The sequence below is a fragment of the Lissotriton helveticus genome, chromosome 11 (genome assembly GCF_964261635.1).
Source record: "Lissotriton helveticus chromosome 11, aLisHel1.1, whole genome shotgun sequence".
NCBI classification, from domain to species: Eukaryota; Metazoa; Chordata; class Amphibia; order Caudata; family Salamandridae; genus Lissotriton; species Lissotriton helveticus.
In genome coordinates, this window is record NC_136072.1 from 470082082 (window position 1) to 470104764 (window position 22683).

At 45.8% G+C, this 22683-nt stretch overlaps 1 protein-coding gene across 11 annotated transcripts in view; it reads right to left on the reverse strand.

Annotated features, from left to right (window-relative positions):
* The window catches only part of LIMS2 (LIM zinc finger domain containing 2), a 470048-nt gene that overhangs the window by 94623 nt on the left and 352742 nt on the right, over positions 1–22683 (reverse strand). For all 11 annotated transcript variants that reach the window (XR_013602372.1, XR_013602371.1, XM_078666051.1 and 8 more), the window contains one exon: positions 17532–17624. Coding sequence is in view for 9 of the 11 variants with exons in the window: in XM_078666051.1 (XP_078522177.1) it covers positions 17532–17624 (93 nt within the window). In the remaining 2 variants the exon portion in view is untranslated. The remainder of the gene's footprint in view (positions 1–17531; positions 17625–22683) is intronic.

A 22683-nucleotide genomic window follows, 5' to 3' on the forward strand; every position in this document is an offset into this window, starting at 1 on the left:
CATTGGGCCACAAACGACAAATGCAGAGCCGACCGACGCCACCTTTCGACGCGCAGGGGTACTGCTGACAAAAAATTCTCCGGATCCAGCCTGACGCCGGGGGGTAATTCACAAGGTAAGGAATCTATAACTAATTGTCTCTCTCAGATATTATACTTATGGAAAGCCCCCCAACAAAATTACATTGGGCCACAAACATTACATGAGAAACTCCACTTTGGGTTGGAATATGATTCACTAAGTTCAACACACTAAAGAGGATAAAAAAATGGGATTAGCTCAGTATATCGATGCTAGGCCACATAGCAAAGTCCAATAAAATAAATTCCTTAGGTGAAATAATCAACAAATTTGGGTTGCTACATATCAAGTTGTTCTGTTACCTACATATCAGACACACCATGACACCATACCGAAAGAACCTGGAAATGGTCCTGTATTCAACCTTCTTAAATGTAATGTCCCTAGGCTCAACTGCCACAAAGAGGCAATGTCTCTTTAATCTATAAAACCCCAGCTATCTTCACAAACTGAGGGAGGCCTGGGAATCAGATGTGGTCCCCTTTGTAGGAAGGAAGAATCTTACTGCATGGTTACCCCCACTTTTTGCCTGTTGTTTTGCTGGTTTTCGACTTAGTTGGACTGTGACCCTGCTATTCAGGGCGCCAGTCCATCTGCTTTCTCACTAAAATGTATTCCATGTACTTTAGGTACATACCAGATTGGTTACTGAGCTACCTTGTGAGCCCCTAGTATATGGTACCCTAGGTACCCAGGGCATAGTGACCCCAGAGGCCTACCAGGGGCTGAAGCATGTATTATGCCACCCCTGGTTAGCCTTCCAAAATGGCACAACAGGTCTGCACTTGCAGCCTGGGTAAGGTGGTGTAAGCACCCCTTACTTAGATATAGTATACCTATATCTACCTTTACAAATAGACACATATTAACCTCCTATTGCAGGCCTTGACAATTCTGAAGGCAGAGTGCTTGGTTTTGTGTCAGAGGGTGCCCCAGCATGAGCTGAGCCCCTCTGCAGCTTTCGGAAATCCCTCCTTATAGCTGTTCTATGATATAGCCATACCATATACTCTTAAGTGCATTATAATCCTTGCAGTTAATGCTAACTTTCGCTTGGCTTTATCAAAACATGTTGTGTTTGGTGTCAAACGCTTTGGAATCCTACCCCCCCGCCCCGCCAGTTATGGTGGCGGTTGTAGAATTCCACCTTTCTAGAGGGAGAAGACATGTACACACTGGTATACCCGGTTAAAGTTTAAAAGAGCCCCAGCATCACAAAATGGATGCTGCTGCCACAGACACAAGTCTGACCTCCTGCTGCTGGATGAAACTCCGGCAGGGGAGGCCTGGACAATAGGTTTCCTCTCCAGGGAGGTCCTCATACAGTCTTTAGTGTATTTAGTGTATTGGGGCAGGGTGGGTTGCATTCAGTGATGCTTTTCAGACACTGCCTGGGGCACACACGGTGCTTCATGCATTTCCCAGTTCAAATCGGTTGCTGGGGCACTCAGCCCCAGCTCTGGCGCGAAACTGGACAAAGGGGAAGGGGTGCAACCACCCCCTCCCCAGGTCCTCCCGTAGATGGGACCCTAGAGTTAGTCCAACCCCTAAACTTAGTATATGTATAGGAGCCTAGTCCCTAGGACTTTAGATTACCCTGGACGAAACTCTGAAGAAGAAATCCTGGACCTTCCACATTTCATTTCGACTGAAAGGCTGAAGAATCTCCCTTGGGGTCAAGGAGGGACCCCCTGCTCAAACAGGCACCAAAGAAGCATCTTTGCCGGTCTGCATTTTCGCGGCTCCCGCCGGATCCCGAAGAATCTGTGACACAGGACACGGACATCCAGATATCTCTGAAGCTGACACGAGTTCCCAGCAGACCTGAGACCTGTAGCGGACACGAGAGACATGGGACCGGAACTCCTGGACATCCTGCATTTTTGCGACTGCGCCTACTTCCCGGAGTTTCCCGAAGTTGTGCTTTGGGGTATTTGAAGCCCCTGCCCGAGCACCTTTTGCACCGAAGAACAGAGGCCAGCACTCCACGAGTGACCCGTGAGTCCCCTTTCTTCACTGCAGCTCGAGTCTCCTTCGCGGTTCCTAGTCCGTTGGCTAGTGGGCCCCCACGAAGGACAATCCTTTGTTTCTTGAGCTTTCCTGGTTGCTCCAGACGTGCTCTGACTCCCCTCGAAAGGGTGAATCCCTCAGACCTTGCTGGTCTGCACCGAAGCCAATCTTGTCATCTTGCGTGGGTTGCTGTTGCCAAGGCTTGTTGGGTCCAATCCGGATTCTGACGCTGCAGCACTTGACATCCTTCGTGGGACAGCTCGAATCCAGCTCCTGGTCGTCGTCAACGCCTCCTGGTCCTCGTGGCTGAAGAGTCAAGCTTCACCTACTTCACTTGGAAGCACCTGACATCGGCTGGCATCTTCCTGTCGCCATCCTGGTCATTGGCTAGTGACCCAGACTCTGTCCCCTCTGCTTTCAGGTTCTTCACAGCTCCGATCCACCCTCGGATCCACCCGGACACTTTTCCTCTGGTCGCCTGCAGCACTTCTTCGCAGCTCTCCATTGGAATCGACGACGAAACCCGACACCAAAAGACACCTATGCACCCGGCTTCCCTGGGTGAGGTAACACGAGTACTCCGGTGCTCCCGTGGGTCTTGACTCTCGAAGTGTCCTGGTCTAAAAGGGTTCCATTGTAGTTCACTCCCAAGTGTCCTTAATCTTTTTTTTTTTTTTTTAAAACCTTTATTCGAGCAAGCATAGAAAAGTACAGGAATGGGCCTACAACCTCACGGGCTGGCCGCTAATAATAAGGCACAAGGCATGGATCAGAAGTGTACACCCGTGGTCAGGCACAAATCAACACCCAGCAGTACTCCCAACATGTCACAGAGCATAGTGAATTTTTTATTTTATACAAAAAGAAAAACAAACACTAGAAGGCGAATGTACGGTAATCAAGGTCAGCCCAAAGAACGGAGGTGATGGTCTACAAGCAGGAGAACCTACCAAGAGCCCTGAGGCTCCAACAAGGTCGGGGGGGGGGGGAGCAGCGGGGAGAATCGGAAATTCAAAAAACAGTATGAAAGGGTTCCGGGAACGCTCGCCTAGGGAGATAGGACAACATCAGTAGAGCCTACAAGGGGAGGTGTACAGATATCCCCACGATAGTCATTCCACTGGCCCCAAATCTTCGTCCACGCCCTGGGTCTGCCCCTGGCCACATAAACAGTCTTCTCACGAAACATGGACCAGTCCATGTTGTCCTCCCATTTCGAGACCTCAGGGGGCCTGGACGCGCCCCAGAGTTGCGCAATATCCCGTTTCGCAATCATGTAACCCAAGGTAGCCCATCTGGTCTGGGCCACAGAATAGTCAGTGGGCTCCCACACATTCAACAGACATCGTCGAGGCTCCGGCCGCAGGGCAACACCCGTCACCGCAGTCATCACCTCAAGCACAGCAGTCCAGTAAGCAACCACAACCGGGCATTCCCAAAGAATGTGTAAAAAAGTAGCACTCGACCCACAACCACGCTTACATAACCCATCCAAGGAAAAGCCCATCGTTACCAGACGCGGACCAGTGACATATACTCGATGAAGAATTTTGAGTTGAACCAAACGGAGACGGGCAGGAATGGCAACCTCCTTGGGAGAAGAGAGCGCTGATTGCCAATCCTCGTCGTCCAGCTCCAACCCATCGCCGACCCAAGCCTCCCGAAGTCGGACCAATAAGTCCGCCCGATTATTGATCAGCTTCTTATAGATCAGGGAAATGGTACTATCAGGCAGGTGCCCATCAAGGACACGATCTTCGAGGGGGGAAGACTCGGGCAGGGCCTCATCAGGAGTCAAGACTGAGGCGAGGGCGTGACGGACCTGCAGATAGCGAAAAAATTCCCTACCATTCAAACCATACTCCTCTTGAAGGGCCTGGAACGACTTCACTCTACCGTTCGAACATACATCACCCACCCTACATATACCAATCATATCCCAGCGGTCGAAGCCCTTAGTGGACCAGAGACACCCCAAACGCTCCGAGGCATAAAGCGGCGTCGCCAGCGTCATACGATCCTCCCATCCCAAACTCACATTCGCGGCTCGCCACACAGTGACTGCAATCCTGGACGGGCCCACAAGATGGCGCCCAGCTGTTCGAGAATAAAGCGCTCTATTAAAGTCCCCACCCGGCAGCTGAAGTCTATCCATCTCGAATGCAGGATTTCGACCCGGTGAAAACATCACGTGATTAATAGCAGACAGCTGGGAAGCCCAATAATATCGCTTAATATCGGGGAGCGCCATGCCCCCGTCGTACCAAGGGATGGTGAGTTTAGCTAGGGCAATACGTGGACGCCCGTCCCAAATCAATTGCCTTTGAAGACTCTCGATCTCTCGGAAATAGGTCTTGGGGATAGCGTCATAGGAGTTCTGGAGCGCGTAAAGGAACCGCGGCAGGGACATCATTTTAAACAGGGCCGCCCTGCCCAGAGGAGACAAAGGAAGCTTACGCCAACGGGCCACGTCCAGTCGCAATCGAAGCAACGGGGGGAGGAGATTACGCTCAAATCGGAGCGAGGAGTCCAACGTAATAAAAATCCCCAAATATTTAAAGCCAGACTGGACCACCTGGATAGGAAGTCTGCTCGGCAACGGGGGTAAAATACCCGAAAGAACATAGACGCAGGACTTGGCCCAGTTAATAACGAGGCCCGAGTTGGCACCAAATGAAGTGAGAACATCAAACAAAACTGTCAGAGATTTACGCGGGGAGGTGAGATATAAAAGAATGTCGTCCGCATAAAGCGAAACGCGGTCCTCAAATTCCGGAGACCAGCGAATCCCCTTGAGCGAAGGCTCCCACCGAAGCCAAGCAGCCAAAGGTTCCAAGGCGAGTGCAAAAAGCAATGGAGACAAGGGGCATCCCTGACGGGTACCCCTACCGAGGGTGAAAGGGGCCGAAACTCTACCATTTACCACTACTTGTGCAAGAGGTTCCGCATATAATAACTTGATCCACCCAATAAACTCGGGCCCGAAACCAAATTTCTCAAGAGTCGCCCAAAAATAAGGCCACTCCACCGTATCAAAAGCCATTGAGGCATCCAATGACGCCAAAATGGCCGGCTCCGTCAGAAGCCCCGCCCTCGCAATCGCGCCGTGGAGACGACGTAGGTTCAGAGCCGTGTTGCGATGCGGGATAAATCCGGATTGATCCGGATGGACCAAGCCACTAATGACCGTCAGGAGGCGGGACGCCAGGAGTTTCGCCAATACCTTGGGTTCAACATTTAGGAGGGATATGGGCCTATAGGATGAACAAAGGTCCCGCGGTTTACCATCCTTGGGGATGACAACTATCGTGGCCAGTCGCTGATCATAAGGGAGAATACCCCATTCCCGAGACTCCAGAAACATGGCGCGAAGATATGGCGCCACTCTATCGGGACGCAACTTGTACAGTTCAATCGGCAACCCGTTCGGGCCCAATGCCTTGCCCGAACGGAGTGAACGGATGGCAGTAGCTATCTCATCAACAGTAAAGGGGGAATCCAACGCTACACGATCCAAATCAGAGACACTGGGCAGAGCAATATCACGCAATAGAAGGCGAGAGTCAGCCACATCTCTCACAGACACAGGGGTATACACCACACGGAAGTACTCAGCAAAACGGTCAACTATGCCAATAGGGTCAGTCACACTCTCACCACTCGAAGACTGAATCACGGGTACCACACGATTGGCCCTCTCCTTTTTATCCAGCCATGCCAGCAATTTTCCCGCTTTGTCACCCACGTCATACAAACGACCCTGTTGCTCCCGAAACATCACTTTAGCAGCATCCGTGACCATGGATTTATAGGCATATTGTTTCAGACCCAGGGCGTGGAGTTTCGCAGACGTGACACCAGATTCCAAAGCACCCTCCAATGCAGAAATCTCTCCCTCAAGGTCCACCACCTCCCTATTCCTCGCCCTCTAAGCTTCAACAATAAGGGAGAGGGCCTGCCCACGAATCACCGTTTTAAAGGCCTCCCATAAGGACACAGCTGAGGAAACCGACCCCTCATTATCCAGGAAATACGCGTCCAAAGACTTAAGCAAACGGCTGCGGGTCTCGGGGGAGGTAAGGTACCACGGATTGATGGGAGCTACCCGGCCCACTGCCTCCACCCCAACCTCAAAACGAAGCCAGAGCGGAGAGTGGTCTGAAATACCCCTGGGCAGATGCACAATCTCACGCACCGCTGGTGACTGAGCCGCAGGCATCAGGAAATAATCCAGCCTAGACAGACTCCCGTGGGCCCCAGAATGAAAGGTGTATTGAAGCTGAGTAGGATGCAAAAGCCTCCAGCAATCCACCAAGCCAAAGGTATCCAAAAATCCACCCAACCACTGTTGGGCCACAGGAGTGTCTCTAGGGGGGTGGCGATCGTGGAGACCGGAGAACACCGAATTAAAATCACCAGCCAAAAAGAGAGTACTATCAGGGAGGTCTAACAAGACACGGCCCAAATCTGAAAAGGTGGAAGTCTGCAAGCCGGGGGGCACATAAACAGTAAATAAGGAGAGGGCACGACCCTCATAGCGACCCACAAGGACAGCATATCGCCCCCGATCATCCTGAATCACATCATCAATAGCCAGGGGGAGGGAAGCCCGAACAAGGATACCCACACCCCGAGAACCAGAGGTAAACCCCGAATGTGCTACGAGGCGATAGCCCCACCTATTCATTGCATGACAAACATTGCCTACCAAATGAGTCTCCTGCAGAAAAACAATATCAGGAGATAAACGTCGTATACATTTCAACACCACACTTCGTTTGATACTATCTCCCAGACCGTTAACGTTCCACGAAACAAATCTCAACCCGCTACCCCCCATCCCACCCCACAAAGCCAAAACCCCCCACCAATGAGCATGACACCGGAAACATCTTCAAATACAGGATAAAGTCGCCTTGAAAACAGAACACACAAACAACGAACTTCCCAACCACCCATCCCCAAAAGAACAAGAAAACACCCCCCACCCTGCACCCCTGCAAAAAGCTAAAAAGCCACCCCAACCTGCAGTGTGCCTGTCGCCCAAGAACCCCTATTCTACACAAAGACCCCGGAGGAGGAAAGGCCCCGTCCCACCCGCCACCCCGATCAAAACCAGTGACGAGAAAAAGAACATACATCACATCACATAAGCGGTAGAGGAACAAAGGCACATACTCCTGGAAGAGTTATACAAAACAAAGCACCAGGCATAGACGAAATGTTCAGCTCTCTACACCACCTTCAGCACCGCCCGGGTGGGCATCGGACTCAGTCTCAGGAGGTCGGTTAGGCAAGGAGTCCAGCCAGTCATTCACAGCATCCGGCCGATCAAAAAAGAAAGTTCGGTCATTATACTCAACCCGCAGCCTGGTCGGAAAGAGCATAGCGTAGCGCATCCCCAAGTCCCTAAGACGCTTCTTGGCACCACGAAATCCCATCCGCTGCTTCTGGACCTGTTGGGAAAAGTCCGGATAAAAGTTCACCGTGGCATTCTCAAAGGCCACCGGGCCCTTCACCCGCGATGCCTGCAGGATAGCGTCCCGATCTCTATAGTGGAAAAGCTTGGCAACAATAGGTCTCGGCGGGGCGCCCGGCTTACCCTGGCCCCCCGGAACACGATGTGCACGTTCCACTGTGAAGAATTTACTAAGGCCAGACGGAGAAAGGTGGTTCTGGATCAGATCTTCAACCAGGAGATCAACCGAGTGGGGTTCTGGGTTCTCCGGTACTCCAACCACGCGAACATTACAGCGACGTGCCCTGTTCTCAAAGTCATCCAAGCGTCGGGTCATGAAATCGTTCACCCTACGGAGATTGCCAATCTCCGTCTGTATCTCAGAGACGTCCGCCGTGAGGCTGGATGATTTGATATCCAACGATTTCACCTTTTCGTTCGTTTTGGAGAGATCGGCTCGAATCAGAGTCACATCGATCGCCACGGTGTCAATTTTGTGGGTCAAGGTTTCGTATTGTTGGCCTATTGACTCCCTCATGCCGGAAATGGCGCCCATGATGTCCTGCAAGGAAGGCTCCGTCGACGCATCCACGACGTGGTCAGATGCACTGGGACCGGGCAGGGCAGCTCCGGGGGACCCCTTAGAATGGGTATAACGGTCCATAACGTTGGATTGGACCGGACCCCCGCGCAGAGGTGTCTTCGTCTTGCGCGTCTCCCGGTCCCCTCTGCCCGCCATTTTGGAGATGCGTCACAAGGAGATTCACCAGGGTCAACGGACCGGGCACCAGAAATGGAGGCTTCGGGACCAATGGACCGTAACAAGGGTATAACCAGGATAGGGCCAGCCAAATAGGAGAATAGTCCGGCCAAAGGCCCGACAGCCGACGCGTGTCTTGAAGCAAGCTCTGGCCCGACCCTCTCGCCAATGTCCCAGGCAGGGGCAGAATCGAAACCGAAACTTAAGAAGGGGACCCACAAGTCCAATCCCCCTGCCGTTGTTGTTCAACTCCAAGACGGCCACCGAACCTCACCCAGTCCCGGGCGCACCTCAAGGGCGGAGCCCAAAAGTTCAATACACCATAACTCGGGCACCCGGTGTCAAAAGAAAGTCCTGAAAGGTCCAGGTAGATCAGCCCGGCGTCCTCTATACAAATCCTCGCGAAAAATCAGGATTCATGCAGGATATTATGCCGGGAGCGGCGGGGGTCCGGGGAGCGCTGTGCTCACGCGGCCATCTCGGATGCCCGCTAAGCTCCTCCCTTAATCTTTAAATTTGTAACTTGTTCGTTCTCCATAGAAGGTCAATGGTGATTTTCGGCTGTGTTTAGACACTGCACGCGTCTCCCGTGGGTCTCCTGTGTCCCTATCTTGGGTTGGTTCCTGGTTGCCCCAGCGGTTCTACAGGCCCTAGGCCTGACTTCTATCCTTCACGTGGTTCTTATACCACTATTTTAGTATATGGTTTGTGAGACCCCTAGGGCATAACGTATACTGTGCAACTTAACGTATGCTAACTAAGTTCCTTATATTTTACTTTTACCTCTAGCCTCATAAAGAGACCAGAGGGGTTGTGTTTAGAATAAGTACATATATATTTGGTATATACCTTGTGTGCTGTACTTTCATTTGATCATTCAATAGATTATAGACTGGTAAAACAACTTGCTTAACTCGCCTCTATGTCTTAGCCTGAAGGCTGCTCTCACACCTATCACACTAGGAAAGCTTTCTATAAGGTTGACTTTAAACCTACCATCAATAGGGGTCATTTGGACTGGTGCAATGTGCCCACTAGAATAGTGTATAAACAACAAAGAACTAATGCCTATACTGATGTTGATTTGAAAAAAGTTTGGCCACCAGAACAAAGAAGGTTTATCCAAGCTGGGGTATGCTTATAGATTGCTTTTTATTTTAATATCTAGGTCAAAGAAAAAGGGGTATATTTGTATTAATCATATACAGTTGAACAAGAACAACATTTTTTATAAACACAGGGGAAAATATGGACAAAAAACCAGTGAATTATTAAAATTCAACATGCATACCGAATTCAGTCATATCACAATCATACCTTACCATTCATACACAAAACACATACAAATACACACCACGACTAAATACAAATATATAATCGTGTGGTGTATTAGGTCTGCTACAATCTATACAATTATATACGCAATCTATACAATTATATTTACAGGTATAAATCAAAATGAATCAGCAGAATCAAATGTGAAATCAAAAACAATATATACAACAATTTTTAACCAGTAATGTGCCAATATGTTCACACTACAGGAGAAACCATAAAGGGGGAGCAGACACTGGACATGAAAGGGCCTACGCGTTTCAAATCCCCAAGAGTTGGCAGGGATTTTCATCAGGGCCAGGTAGCTCTAAGGAAAAAAGAAAAAGAATTCTATTGTGTACATCTGAAAACCTTTTTTAGAATATCAAGACACTCGAGTGCATGACCACCCAAGGTTCCTTCTGCTTACCACTATGGAGAGTATCCGAGAAAGGGATAGTGCCTGTGTGATAACAAAAAACAATAAAAACTACATAAGTATAGAGAAGGAATTAGAGTGGACTTAACGTGGCCATCATCCCAGAGAATGTTTACCTTGAATGTATATGGTGGCTACGTTGTTACAAGTTCAAGTAGAGAAGAAGGGCCTGTAAAAGAACAACGTCCATTTAGTATGGTAACGGGACCAGGTGCGGTGCTCATAGACTGGCATTGGATATTAGGGTTCTTACCGGGGGATCGTGAAAAATTACGTCCTAGAACGGGATAATTGATTGAAGAAATCAAACTTTCTTGATTTAGCAGCCTCTATTAGAAAAGAAAAGTAAAGGCTTTTTAGGTTCGCGCTCCGGTAGTGTGTACGCAAGATTCTGAAGTATACACGAATCGCGCTCAAGCTTACCGGTATTGAGCACTGGGTGTCTCGGAAAATCGGCGTCCCCGATGGCACTAGTCTCCCGCGCATGCGTGGAGTGTGGTTCGACTGGCAGGACTTCTCAGTATATACTACTTGAATGCGCATGCGTGGAACAATGTCCAGCTTGCGAGGCTTCTCATCATGTAGTGTTGGTTGCGCAGGCGCAGTGTCTTATAAAGACAACTTCTGTGTAACCTTGTTGAAGGGTATAAACAGACAGCGATCCCTTATTAGAGTTTATAAATCTCTGATATCTCGTTCAGTCCTCTCACTGCTGTGTCAAATTTTACAATTAAGTAGGCTTCTCTTTTAGATAGTTTCTGATCCATATCTCCTCCTCGTGGATCCTTTTCGACACGGGAGATCACAGTCCATTTGATATCACTCAGCAGATGTTTACAACGTTTCCAGTGATTAACCAGTGGGGCAGTGTCAATCCCATTCTTTATTCTGGATTTATGTTGAGTGATTCGAGTCCGAATTTCCTGATTGGTCTTCCCAATGTAAAGTAGTCCACACGGACAGGTAATGCCGTAGACTACATATTTGGTTCTACAATTGCTGAAACTATCATGTTTCCATGATATCCCATGATGTTGAAAAAGGGATCCCTCGATGGTCAATTCGCAGCAAAGGCAAGTCCCACATTTGTGGTGGCCTGTAATGGGTGATAATCCCATCATCTGTCTCAACGATGGTTGTTTGTCTTTTTTTGTTCCAGCTCTTATTACATGGTTAGCCACGCTGCTCTCTTTTTTGAAAGCGAACAGCGGGGAACTTGCAGGCTAGTGTCCAAGTTTTTTACAAGATGCCAATTTTGAATAATGATTTTTTAAAGATTATTGGCATTTGGGTAGTAAGTAGTTACACAGACTTGCCTATTGGAAGTGGATTTATTTTTCCTTTCGAGGAGACTCTCTCTCGGGGTCCATCTGGCCCTTTTCATGGAATTTCGGACAAGTTTTTTAGGGTATCCCCTGTCACACAATTTGGACACTAGATTTTCAGCATGAAATTTGTAGTCCTCGTGTAGTGAGCAATTTCTACGAATTCGCAGAAATTGCCCATAGGGCAAGTTTTCCTTTAAACTCCGCGGATGATTGCTTGAGAAGAGTAATGCTTTGTTCCTGTCAGTGGGTTTGGTGAAAAGAGATGTTGCTAATGTACCTTCTAATGGAAAAACTTCAACATCCAGGAAGGAGATTTTTTTAGCTGAGTGTGATATGCTAAATTGTATGTCCGGTGTTCTAGCGTTAAGCCAATTGTAAAATGACATTAGACTTTCTTCTCCCCCAGTCCAAATCATGAAGACATCGTCTATGAAACGCCACCATGTGGCGATATATTCTTTGAAAGGGTTGTTATTGTGGATGTACTTGTCCTCATAGAGTGACATAAATAATACTGCCAACTCCGGCGCAAAGGGACACCCCATGGCAACCCCCTTTATTTGGAGGTAGAATTCGTTTCCGAAACTGAAATAGTTCTTTTTTAAGGCAAAAGATGCCAAATCCACTAGGAATTTTGTGGGTACCTGGACGGGTCTAGATCGCAGGTCCAAGAAGTATTCCAAAACTGCCACAGCCTCATCCTGAGGTATTTGTGTGTAGAGCTGTGTAACGTCCAGTGTTACAAGTAAATCTTTTTCCTTTTCAAATTTGATGCCTTCCAGCTTAGTAATAAAATCTGTTGTATCTTTTAAGTAAGAAACAACTAAGTCCATGAATTGTTTCAAAAAACAGTCGACGTACTTAGCCACCGGTTCCAACAGGGAATCACACCCCGCCACAATGGGTCTACCTGGTGGCTTAGTTAGATGTTTATGGACCTTTGGAAGGACATAAAAAAGGGGTACTTTAGGATGTTTATTTCGTAAATATTCCAGCTCTTTAGGGCCTAAAAAGCCTGCCTCAAAACCTTCTTGTAAGATGGGAAATAGAAGGTTTTGGAATTCCAATGTGGGGTCTTTACCGATCTTGCGGTAACACGTCTGGTCATTTAGCTGCCTCAATACTTCAGTTGTATAATCATTGGTGTCCCAAATGACAATCGATCCGCCCTTGTCGGCTTGTTTGATGGTAATTGTGTTGTCATTTCTTAACATAGAGAGGGCATTTGTTTCATCCTTAGAGATATTGAATTTCACGAACTTTTTTTGTTTCTCCATATCCGTAATGGCAGAAAGGACAGTTCTTTCAAAGGTTACTACTTCCTTTGGTACTTTATTCCCAGGAGGACAGAACGTGGATTTTTTACGTAATCCTGTGACTTCTGAAGGTGTAGAAGAGGGATTATCCGCAAAAAATGTGGTGAGGCGCAATTTACGACAGAATTCAATGAACTCAGTCTTCATCTTGACAAAATCCGTTTTTTTGATGGCACGAACGATAATCCTTTGGATAAAATGCTTTCCTCAGCTGTTGTTAATTTCCTATTTGAAAGATTAAAAATCGGGGAGACTGCTAGTTTTTGTATTGTTTTTGGCGGGTGGTCATTTCCCAAGGTTGATTGTAACGTTGCCTCCCTCTGGAGCTCGTTTGGCCCCGTCCTAAAAAAGAAGAATTTGATGACTGTCCTTGAGGCTGTTGCATTTGGTTCCATTTGCGATTTTTATTATTAGGTCTGCTGTTGTTTATATCGCTATCGTCCCCCGAGGAGGAGGTGTCCGAGAATGTAATGAACTTGTTACGGGATCTGCCTCGATTATCAGACAAGTATCTCCTAGAATCTAACTTGGTGTAAAAATCAGGTTGAAGGAACGGATATACGTTCTCAATTCTAAAATTCTTTTTATCTTTCTCAAATTGATTGGTTTTTTGAGTTATGGTGAAATCCTTATAAAAAATCCTTATAAAAAATGTTGTTCTTGTTCAACTGTATATGATTAATACAAATATACCCCTTTTTCTTTGACCTAGATATTAAAATAAAAAGCAATCTATAAGCATACCCCAGCTTGGATAAACCTTCTTTGTTCTGGTGGCCAAACTTTTTTCAAATCAACATCAGTATAGGCATTAGTTCTTTGTTGTTTATAGATTTGTGGCTCAGCCTTGCTGATTAGGAGCCAACCCTAGTTGTTTTCAGGCACTAGAATAGTGGACATCATATGCCAGGCCAACTTCTCACAACCTTTACTGTTGAAGAGTGCCCATTCACTCTTACGGCACGATGAGAGACGGTGATGTCAATTACATATTGTATTATACAATGTAATTATTTATGTGGGATTTATTTGCACAAAAAAACTATGGTGAATGTAACAAAATTGTCTCAATCGCCAGCAGAACTTGGAAGTCCTCGTACACACAATTTGCTCCAGGAAAATGTTATGTTCCTACTGGCACGGCATCTTCAGAATATTACAAGAGGTCCTTGGTCAACCATTAAACCATCAATCAAGACAGTATTATTAAATATCATTGAAGATGAAGCATAGAGAAGAGTGGAAAAAACTTTCCTGAGACTTGTATTAGTCCTAGCAAAGAGATATCATACAGGCAGGGACAGTATATCTGCCCCTAGCATTGACAAGTGGAATGTGGGTCTAGATAACTTCCAATCTAGGAGGCCAGGGGCTGCACACAGAAACATTTACATTTTTAAAAACTGGTTAAATTATTGAAGAACAAGAATTTAATGAACAGCCAGCAAGCCAGCAACTAGACCTGGACATGCATTTTTCAGTTTCAGCATAGCCACCCTGCACCACCAAAGGCCTAACACCCTCAGAACTGCCTGTGCAGCTGGAAAAGCATCACAGAAGCTGAGTGGGCTTCCACCACCTCCACGCACCAGCCTGATCACACCAGCAACGTCAGGAGTAAGACTACAGGCCAGTTGGTACACAGAAGAACTCAGAGTGACAAAACCCTGTTGCAAGCACCTGGAGCACAAATGGAGAACAAGTAATGACACCCTAGATGAAGGCATCTTCAAATCAGTCCTAAGAGACTACCACCAGCAGATACGGGAACACCAAGCACAGAGCTCTTGCAGATCGCATCGACACAGACACTAACAGCAGCAGGGAAATCTTCACCATCATCAAAGATTTCACTGCGCCTCCTGCTGCCTCCAGCAACATCACCCCTAACAAGATCTTTGCAACAAGCTCTTGAAATTCTTCTGCAACAAAATCACCTCCATATAACATAACATAGCAGGTGTATTTGTAAAGCGCACAATTACCCTGAGGTGTCCTGGCGCTGAATAACATATGTTTATTGTTACCCAACTCAATGGTACTCATTTTATCGACCTCAATGGATGAAAGGCTGAGTGGACCTACCGCGATTTGAACCTGTGACCATGAGGACGAACACAGGCCCCTGCAGTGGCTGCTTTAGTCCACTGAGCCACCAGACCCAGCGATCTTCGACAATCAACTGGACCCTGTCACCGCTCAACTTAACTTCCCGAAGAACAAACCCTGACCTCGTGGCCCACCATCACACCCTCAAAAGCTGTGCTACCATCCTGACCATCCACTCAGGGGCACCATATGATCCTTATACCCACCACGCCTTCACTAAAGGACTCCTACAGATCAGAAAAGCAGTAACACCCATCCTCAACGACTCTATTGACTCAGCCACATTCCGGGACATTTGGAAACATACCACTATTGTGCCTCTGTTCAAGAAACCTTCTGCTGATCAGGCTACACTATCCAACTACAGACCCATCTCCCTCCTACCATACCTGGCAAAGTTCTAAGAGAACCTAATCAACAAACACTTCACCGACTACCTCTGCAACCATCATCTCCTCGAAGCCATGCAGTCCGGATTCAAGTCCAACCACATTACAGAAACACTACTCATTGCCTCCATAGGTGGTATTTGTATAATCCTTGACAGATGAGGCATGGTAGCCCTCATTCTACTGGTCTTTCTCTGCAGCATTTGACATTGTCTCACACCCCATCCTCATCAGGTGTCTTCCCGAGATTATCATTCAAGAGCCCGCTCTACACTGAATCTGCTCCTTCTTAATGGATAGAACACAAGCTGTCAGCCTGGCCCTTTACTCCTCAGAAGCCTGCAAACTGACATTTAAGATCTTCAAGCCCTGCGTTGTTTTCCATACCTTGGTTTTGGCTAACCAGTATGAAGAGCCTCTCCTTTGCCTTCCTAGGTCCTTATCTGTGGAATTCTCTGCCTGTCGCTCCTAGGAACTGCAATTCCTTACTTGCTTTTCGAAAGAACCTAAAGACTTGGTTATTCTAGCTGTCTGTCCTGCGCAGGGAACCCCGTGGGGTAGCTGTGCACACAACAAATCTTTAGAATAAATAAACTGATCTGTAGAAAACCTCAAGGTTCATCGGTCAGCCCAATCCTGAATACAAACATGATCTGCCTGGTTATTGTCATCCGTGCACATGACATCAACATGCTCTCCTACGCTGACAACCCACAACTCATGCTCTCCCTCTTGAGTTAGACCCAAACACATGAAACAAGTTCACCACCTGCATGATGAAGTCGCTCACTGGATAAAAGGCAACTGTCTTAAGCTCATCACCAACTGGGCTGAGGTAGTGATCTTCATCCAGAGCACTTCACAACTTGGACCCACACCCAGGACCCATGCCAGGAATCTTAGAATAATCCTTGACAGCAAACATGACATGACAGCACAGGGCAACACAGTCACTGCATCCTGATTCCACACCCTGAAGATGCTGAAGATCTTCATATGGCTTAAAAGCAAAACAAGAAAAACTGTTGCTTACGCCCTAGTCACAAGCAAGTTAGACTACGGAAACGCATTCTACGCCGGCATCACTAAGCAACTCAGTAGAAGACTATAAACCATCCAGAACTCAAGAGACAGACTCATCCTCAATCTCCAATACAGAAACCACAACAAAGGGAGCTCCACTGGCTCCAGCCACACAAAGCACTCATTTCAAACTCTACACACACACCTTCAAGGCACTACACAACTTGGGCCCCATCTATCTGAACAGTAGCATCTTCTCCTATCAACTACCCAGACGCATCTGCTCTGCAGGACTCCTACTTACACACATCCCATGTAAAAATAGTACCGAGCGGAAAGACGGGCATTTTCTTACATCACTCCTAAAGCATGGAATGGCCTCCCACTCCACATCAGAACCTCCTCCTCTCTTCTTGAATCTGCAAGAAGCTGAAGTCCTGGCTTTTCAATTAATCAATCTATCATAGGCTGTGCAAGGCGCACACACCTGCTTAGTGCTAGTATACCCTCGTGGATGAAAGTGTGTTTAACAAATACACATACCATGAGTGGGTTAACAGCCTGCCCACTGCTTATCATTGCTTGTCTTTACTGTCACTCTTATTTGCTTGCTTCTTGTTCGATGTCTTGACTTCTTCTCTTTGTGTTTGTGCCCGACCTAAAGCAAAGACTCTTTATGATCCTTTTGCCATTCGAACTTGCATCGTTCCACTGCTCACATTTAGGAAACTACTTTATTTCTTTTTCATTGAGCACTCCATGAGAATTCAAGTGCTTTCTAGCTCTCTCCTTCTGTGCTGCTTATCCTCCTCAAATACTTGCCAGAGTGCTCTTGGTTCCCACCTCTCTCAGCGTGTCCCTAAAAGCACAGCAACAGGGATATTTTTTGCTTGTTATGGCAGACTTTAAGTGAAGAAGAGAAGCAACAAGAGGGAGAGAACATGGGCGAAAGAGAGAAAAATGGAGTGCTGGAGTAGAAGCACACGGGTGAGAGCAACATGAGAGCAGGTGGGGGAGGAAAGCACATAAGCAGAGAAAGTGGTGTTGAGAAAGCCATACAAGGGAGACAGCTGGAAAACACGTGAACTCTCATGGAACAAAAAGTAGTTCGCTAAATGTGAGTAAAGGAAATATAGAAGCCTGCCAAGAAATAACTGAAGTACTTCCTCGCCAGGAGCATGAGACAGGCAGTCACTCAAGACCACATGTGTGATGTCATAAGCTTCTTACTTGCAGGAAAATACAAGGTATGTGACATAAACATTTATACATCTATCAAACATGCACATGATAAAGTCTCTTACCTGATTGTAGTGAGTCTCACAATAAGCCAAGCCTCTCTTCTCGTAGTGACGATGTCCTAGGAAGGCCTTCTCGCACTTTGCACAGACAAAATGCTATGAAGAAAAGGGTGTGCATTTAAAATCAAATGTGTACCACGAAAGAACGTTCAAATGCTTGACCCCCAGTCCCCCTATATCATTGCTAGAACACGCCACTCCCTTTTCCATGAAGGTCCGTTGTATCACTCACCACCTATGGACTTCCCAACAAACCCTACAGTACACCATTTGACAAGATCCAGGCACTTTCTGCTGCTCAGCCCTCTTTTTCTTTGTCCCCTTCTCCCCATTAACAGGGGCCAGACAGAATTCACCGTAGAATAGTCCTCTTCTACCTTTGCATCATGTGGCCCCTCTAAATATAAATAATTGCTCCCTCAAACCCCAGAACTGCTCCTAGTTTGTAACATTCAAAATGTAAAATATCATATGCCATGTGCAAGAAAAGCATGTGAATTCAACATGTCCATAGGGACTGAGGTACCCCAAAATGAAATGTAGACATAATTAATGTGAACACAGTGACCTTCAAGGGAGATGCTTTAATAAACGTTGAAATGTTGAATTCCTGGTGCAATAGCTGAGGCAGCCTTTAGGAGTCATACAGACCTCGGCGAGCGGCCTACCACATCTCCAGTTCAGCGGAGGACAGGGTCTCCGCTCCTATGGCGGAGCACTGTGATCTCTTCGGGAATCTGCCAGTGCAACAGGTGCACATAAAGGCAGGCGTTTGCCAAGTGGGTGCCATACTGTTTCGGAGTTGCTTGGCAACTGGTCTCGTTTTTAGGCAACAATACCCTCAAAAAATGGTCTTTTTATTATGCTGTATCCAGCGCTCACTTGGGAACATCTCTCACCCTGCATGCATACAGACAATCCTCTTACCCTCCAGTCATACAGGCATACCCCTTAACCAGCACTCCCACAGGCACACAATGTAGTCACATCGGCACACTCGGGGCTTTAAGTGGGATGAGTTCTGCACACCACCAGTAACTGAACACAAGACACTGATAAGGGCGCCTACTGGACCCTAAATTTGTATCCTTAACTTTACCAGCAAAACCACTGATCTCTTTCTCAGTAATAAATGTAAGAACACTGCAAATAATCCAGGTCAGTGATTTACACTTCAGATGTTTTACGTACAATTAACATAGAAAATGATTAGCTATTCTCCTTGAGTATGTATTTTTTCATAAATTATTTATGTCTGTAGCTTTGGTTTTCAAGCAACATGAGTCTTGCACAGGCCATACTGAAAACGGAGTTGTGTCACATGTCTGGGTTAGTTCAGGGTGTGGATGAGTGTTCATGATGGGGCAAAATTGAGAGCACCCTGGAGGGGAGGATGGAGGCAGTTCCTGTTTTCACAGTGTTTCTTACTGGGTCATAATGGTGATCAGACTGCATGTTCATTCAATCCTTGGACTCCTTGCAGAGAGCAAGAGATGGTCATTTATGTGCCATTTGCAATTAAATCTCTATGCGGAAGTGCATGAAGGAGAAACAAAGCGATTTAAAAACTGACAGTACCAAAAGATAAGCAAATGCAGCATTAAAATGGGAAGTGGTGGGGGGGTGTGGAGTGTGTTGATGTAAAGAGATAGAGAGGGAAACCTGAAATAAACAAAAAAGGAAGTATCGGTAGACACTGAGAGTGGAAAACCAGCAATAAAAAAGAGTGAGACAAGAAAGCTGGAGGAGGGATTTTAAGAAAAGTTATGGAGAGAAAAAGAGAACAAGTGACTAAAGCCGAGAGGGAATGCAGAAGAAAGTGATGTGAGGGGATATCTGTTCACAGGCTTTCATAATGTTTAAATTCACAATCTCATATTTTCAGAATCATTTTAGAGCTGAAACAATTTCAGTTCTAATTATTGAGAAAACGGTCACTGCTTATTTATCTGAAATTAAATACAAATCTGTACTAACAAACACTTCCTAAGCCTACAAATCTAGCATGGTTTATGGGGAATATATTCGATGTTTCTTGGTGTTTTTGGGTGCACAAATAGAAAGCACATAGAGGCCATAGCGCCACCCAAATCCAAGACAGGTGCAGGAGAGCAGCTTAGGGGGCTATGGGGGTTACATTCTTGGCTTGAGGGTTGGGTCTGGGGACCCTCAAGTAGGGTCTTCTATGCCTTTGTTTGTTTTTCTCTTCGTTCTTGTTTGAGTAAAAGGTTTTAACTGTTTTTTTAAAAAGGGAACTTACACAGAGGCCCACCTAATGCAAATAAGTATTGAACCTGTTCCACGTGGGTAGTGGGTACAGTGTTTCCTAAACTTTGGTAATCCCTTCAGCATACATACTGTGTTTTAGGTGGATAAATTGCGATTCAGACCCCCCCCCCAAAAAATAAATCTTGCTTACTAAGCTACACCCTTAGACAAGTGGCATGCTATGGCAAGCACAGGTTGTAGTCCACACCCTTAAGTACACAGATAAAACCTCTAGTAAATGATTTGAAGTAATGTTTCTTCGGCTATGCTCTTTTCCAAGACTCTCACCATCTTCATTCCACTTAAAGCACTGGACACACTGCTAATCCTGCCTTTACGTACGCACATTCATCAAACTCTAATCGCAAATGCACAACGTAAACTGTCTCCCAACCTTGCACTCACAGACACACCAATCACTGAGCACTATCCTAACTCTGCGCGGACATAAACTCCCCTTACCCTACACTGACGTAGGGACAACTTATTCTATACTCATACAGACAATTCACACAGGCACTGCCCACACCCTACACTCTCATAGGTGGAACACTCACCTTGCGCTCACACACAGGCACACTTCTCACAATGAACTCACACAGGTACAACTGAGATTATATTAAGAAATACAGGGCTAGATGTAGGTAAATTGGATTTACCGATTCATAAGTACCGAATTTTACCGATTCGGTAATTATGATTCGGTAAATCCAATGTAGGTAAAAAAAATCGGTAAAAAATACCGAATCTGTAGGATTCGGTATTTACCGAATCGGTATTTACCGATTCGGTAATTGCCATTGATTCCTATGGGCCTTGAGGCCCATAGGAATCGATGTCATTTACCGAATCGGTATTTAACGATTTGTCAAGGGGGACAGGGTGTTGCACATTCTTTTTTTTGGTTAGAAAGAAAAGTAGAAAAGCAGAGTAGCAATATTTCAAGATAATCAATTGACCAGAAATACATTAAAACGAATATTCTTCTAATACAAAGACTCTAAAAATAGGTAATAGCAGGTCTTGCTGGCGATTCTTAAATAATAAAAAATATAAGCCAACAGGTGTAGGCTTCTTAACAGTTTACACATCCTAGTACTAATTGCTGCCCAATAGTATTTCAAATCTGGTACTGCACAGCCGCCCCAGCGAATGAATGCTTTCAAATGTGTAACAAGCATCTTGGTTTGCCAAAATAAACAAGAAAGCATAGAATGACCTTTGAGAAAAACATTAACAGTGAGCAGTGAAGAAATAGCTGGAAAAAACATAAACGTATTTTTGAGAAGTGGCACATAATTTAGATCTTTTACTTCTTCTACTTTTGATCAAATAACTAGCCCCAGGTAGGTGGCTGGACCAACAACCCTAGAATCTATGAACTACTCCAGCCTAATCCGTGTTTTATCCGTTTTCAATGAGTTGTCCGAGATTAAACCAAATATCAATCCTTCCGTTTATATTGCGGAGTGCTGTCTTCAGGGAGAGGGTAAGTATCTAAATTTCAGCACCAAAGAAGGCACTTTTCCTTTCATGAGCATTTAAAATTCAAAATCAAGGGGCATTTGTGATCCAGATCATTAGACTAAATCTGAATTTACTTAAGGCTGTCATGGGGGATGGTGGCACTCTTGAGTTTTACAAATCATAAGAGTAAGGCCCTTGGATTAGATTTTCATCATTTGTGTCAAAGATTATTGAGGTTACAAATTGGACATGCCATCAGTCTTTAAATGCAGTGAAAGCATTGGCAGGGTACTTGCCTTGAAATAAATAGAGAAAGATAGAGTAAGTACCATTTCAAGCATTATTATCAAGGAGGGTAAAAATTTTGCTGAAGACCAAACCAATCAAGAGTACCTTTTCCGTCTATTACTGAGTTTCATACAGAAAGGTCCTGTAATTTGAGCAGGCAAATCAGCACCTTGGATTTGTTTCCGCTCAGCAGGTGAGTAGTGTAAGTGGAGTGTAGAATCGAAGATAGATTAGTAAGTAGTGTGCATTGTGAAAAGAGAAAGTATTAAGAGAATCTGTGATCACGGTTGGCTGTTGGGGATGAGGTTGGGAGCATATGAATCGACAGCGCTGCACTCTATGAACAGATGGTTACAGGGTAAGTAACATTTTCCGTTTGCAGCATGTGTACCTAAAGTTGCACATGTTCTGCATAGAGTGTAAAGTGAATTCCTCCCTTAGGCGGTGGATAGTGAGCAGATGATGTAGATATTTGAAGGAAAATGTAACTTATCCTGAAAGTAATTGTTCAAAGTTTATACTGCTGTAGATTCGCATGCGCTGCATATTTTTTCCATCTAGAGATGGGCTTGGATGTTTGCAAGGAGGTTTTGTTTGTTTGTTCCTTTAGTGGGTAATGCGCATGAGCACCGACTCCACGCTTTTCGCACAGTGGGTAACAGGTAGTATGGAGTGGCCAGTAAATGCAGCATGGTGCATCATTAGCATCATGAAAGTCACTTCAGTAATAAAAGAAGAGATATGCAAGTAGAACCTCATGCTTCCGGGGTGGAGGGTGGCGTATGTGGATCTACAGCACACGCAGCAAACAGGTGATTACAGGGTAACCTTTTCTGTTTGTACGTAACATATGTTGCTGTAGATAAACTTGTTCTGCATAGACTCTAAAACAGTACCCCCTAAAAGAGGAAACAGCCTTTACAATGCGCCAATTACCATGCACTGCCTTTACCGCGCATTCTTTAACATGCAATACATTTAGGACACATTGCCTTTACCACGCACATGCCTTTACAATTCAATGGTAAGTATATATCAGGTAAGTGTAAACGTGTGCGTATGTGTATTTATATATATATATATATATATATATATATATATATATATATATATATATATATATATATATATA